Raw genomic sequence first — 3,353 nt, 5'->3', positions numbered from 1 at the left:
TTCCACATTGTTCTCCCTCTCTATCAAGGATCTCCTACATAGATCCCCTTCCAAGTGGATGACAGTGGTAGCCGGGCACCATCGATTTCCTTTGTTCTTTATCGTATGTACTGAACATCATGACTGTGATTCAATGGATTCCATTGGCCTCTGTACATGGTAACAGTTTCTCTCATCTGGATGATTGTCATTATTTTGTCTTTGACCTGTTTAAAACTTAATAAAATGGTCTCTAGAGAACACCTTTCAATCTAGGGTCTTTTTTCCTTTAGCCAAATGTAAAGGTTAATAAATTTTACTTCAGCAAAGCACAAACCACTATAAACTTGAAAAGAACCCATAAAAAAAGGGAAAATTCCAAACATAGTTGGAAGAGAATATTAAAAGGTGGAACACTCTTATAACTTCATGTATCAGAATGGCAGTAACAGCACTTTCTTCACTCAATTAAAAAAAAAAAAAAAAAAAACCCTTCTATATCCAACAATGAAAACACAAATCATGCAATACTAGAAAAACAGGCAGAGAAATCTAAATGGCCTACAATCACTGGAAAAGCTGTTCAATCTCACAGGCATTCAGAAAGGAATACAAAACTTCCTTCTTCCACCTCCCATTAGATTAGCAAAAATGTAGGAGCTAGAGGGGAAAGATGTGAGGAAACAAGTTCCCCCACGCATGCAATTGGGTAGATCTGTAAATTGGTAGGAACTTCTTGGAGGGCAATTTAGCAGTATGTGATAAAAACTGTAAAATATGTTCCCCTTCTCCCCATTTCTCACCATCTACATTAAAGAAATGCCCATATCCAGGTGCACACAGTTGAATGCTAAAGAATTTACATTGTAGAATTGTTTGCAATATGGAAAAAAATCTAAAAGTCCATCTGGGAAATCTTTCTATACTTATTCAGCAATAAAGAAGAATGTAATAGATCTAGATGGGCTAATGTAGAAATATCTCCAAGACATATTTTTAAATGAGAAAAACAACTTTCAGGGCATTATGGGCAGTTTGATCCCAATTATATAAAAAAGAAAAAACACAAAAATATATTTCTATGTGTATATGTAGCCAATTGTCAAGTCAGTTTCAAATAACGGTGACCTCATATATTTTAGAGTGGAACTATGTTCCACAGGGTTTTCTTTTCTGTTTTCAATTTTTTACAATTGAAACAAAAAAAAAAATCTAAAACCATAGTGTTCTGGTTACCTAGTGCTACTCTGATAGGAAACATACCACAAATGGGATGGCTGTAACAAACAGGAGTTCATTCTTAAATTTGGAGGCTTTAAGTCCAAGTTCAAAGTGGCAGTCTCTAGAGGCTGGGTGAAAGTCTCTCAACCTTAGGGTCCAGCTCTGCCTCCTGCTCCCGGCCCACTGGAGCAAGAGGCATTTCTTCACTCAGACAGCTGCTGACTGCTGAGGTTGAGAAGCCCCAAGGTTGACAAGTAAAAAGGCACAGTCCCGATATTACCAAACCACATGGCAGGCCATTAACTTAAGTCTATTGTAAATTCCAAGGTCGGCAGAACATAGCAGGCTTCTGAGCAACAACACGGCTACATGCAGGATCCAAGCATGCCATAGGCTAGAGACCATTCTCAAAGCTTCTCCTTATATACAGGAAGCAGACCACATACCCAAAGGCAGCTACTCAGCTGCTCCCAGTAGATTCCACCCTGGAGTTGATTACTAGTCTCATCATGAGGAATACTACATCCAGCTGCCCAGCCACTCAACTAGGCCTAGCCAAGTTGACATACAAACATAACTATCACACATAGCTTCTGGAAGAATCATTTGTTTTTGCCCATCTTATACCTCAACTCAGATTTGACCTTGGCTTTCCCCCAGGCCTTGCATTTAAGAGCAGGGTTTCTAAAGACATCCTTATTGATGACAGCTTTATCCAAGAGGATATCCACAGAGTGTCTTGTAGGCATGAAGTGATTGCAGTTATGAACTTTCACAAAAGAGTTGATCTTTGATCTCTTGACAATTTTCTTTTTGCCCATGGCAGCTGTCACTTTGTGAGGATAGTGGTCAATTCCAGCCATAAGAATATGACTGTAAGGGAAGTCTGAGGTGCTATCATCAGTGTTCTTCATGAAGAAATAAGAGTAACATCTGCATCTGGAGTAGTGTCTGGCCAGAACCATCACCACCTTCCCAGGTTTCATGAACTTGCCCAGTTTGACAGCAACCACCCTGACCTATAGCAGAAAAGCTCCACAGGGATTCCAATGGCTGATTTTTAAGAAGTAGATCACCAGGCCTTTCTTCTGAGATGTCTCTGGGTGGATTCAAACCACTAACTTTTTGGTTAGTAGTCCAGTACTTAACCAAGGATGTCATTGTCCATGCATATTAATTAGTGGAAAAATGAACAGAGGCATATACACAAAATGATAGCAGTAGTTCTTGTGAGAATTTATAGGGAGGCAGGGAAGATAAAGGGCTATTTGGATAGGAAATCTTTTGCTTTATCTGTATGGTTCAAATTTTTACAAAGAAAATTTGTTTATACTTCCTAATTTAAAAAAAATCACATTAAAAAAAAGTAAAGTCTTTCAAGTGCCAGAGGTAGATGAATGAAAGGTAAGACTTGATTTAGTTCTAAGCATAATTTCATTAAGTTTCAGAATACCAAAGACAAAGAGAAGATCCAAAAGGTTTTCAGAGAAAGCAAACAGGTCCCATAAAAACAGTAATAATTAGAATGTCATCTCGTTTCTCATTAGCAAACCCAACTATCCTGGTCACTTGAAGACAATGGAGAAATGCCTTAAAAATTCTAAGGGAAAATAATTTTTGAAACTAGATTTCTATGCCCAGCCAAGTAAGTATAAAGAAAAAGTAAAAATATTTTCAGACATTCATGCTCCTTTTCTGAGAAAGTTACTTAAAGATGTTCCCCAACAAAATGAAGGAGAAACTGAGAAAGAGACAAGCAAGGAGTCTGGAAAACAGTTATTCCAACCTAAGACAGCAATGAAGTGTCATCCCAGATGACAACTGTGAGGTGGCCTTGCAAAAAATCCTACCTAAGTGTGAGCAAAAGGAAGGTTGGGCAATCCTACTTCCGTAGTGATACTGCCTCGGAAACCCAAGGAGGGGTCGCTATGAGTCGGGGCCGACTTGACGGCACATAACAACAACAACAACAACAACAAGTGTGAGCAGAAGGATGGAGGTTTCTGGAAGAAGGGAGAATGTCTCTAGAAAAAAAGTGGATACCATGCAATAGACAGATGGAAGAAAGACTAAGTTATCTTGAGGAGCTCTGGTGGCATAGTGCCTAAGGCTGGTGGTTCAAACCCACCAGCTACTCCTCGAAAGGAAGGTTG

The 3,353-nt window shown here is 39.0% G+C and overlaps 1 protein-coding gene across 1 annotated transcript; it reads right to left on the bottom strand.

Moving 5' to 3' along the window:
- Positions 1-1,802: 1,802 nt before the first annotated feature.
- On the bottom strand, positions 1,803-2,192 carry LOC103193706 (60S ribosomal protein L27-like). The gene has a single exon (XM_042780429.1). The coding sequence runs from the start codon at positions 2,184-2,186 to the stop codon at positions 1,803-1,805; it is 384 nt and encodes a 127-aa protein (XP_042636363.1). The 5' UTR covers positions 2,187-2,192.
- Between the last annotated feature and the right edge of the window lie 1,161 nt (positions 2,193-3,353).

This window comes from Orycteropus afer, unplaced genomic scaffold (assembly GCF_000298275.1).
Source record: "Orycteropus afer afer isolate SDZICR_OR568_19922 unplaced genomic scaffold, OryAfe1.0 scaffold00039, whole genome shotgun sequence".
NCBI classification, from domain to species: domain Eukaryota; kingdom Metazoa; phylum Chordata; class Mammalia; order Tubulidentata; family Orycteropodidae; genus Orycteropus; species Orycteropus afer.
Note: the sequence above shows the minus strand (reverse complement) of the source record. Positions and strands in the feature narration are given on the sequence as shown.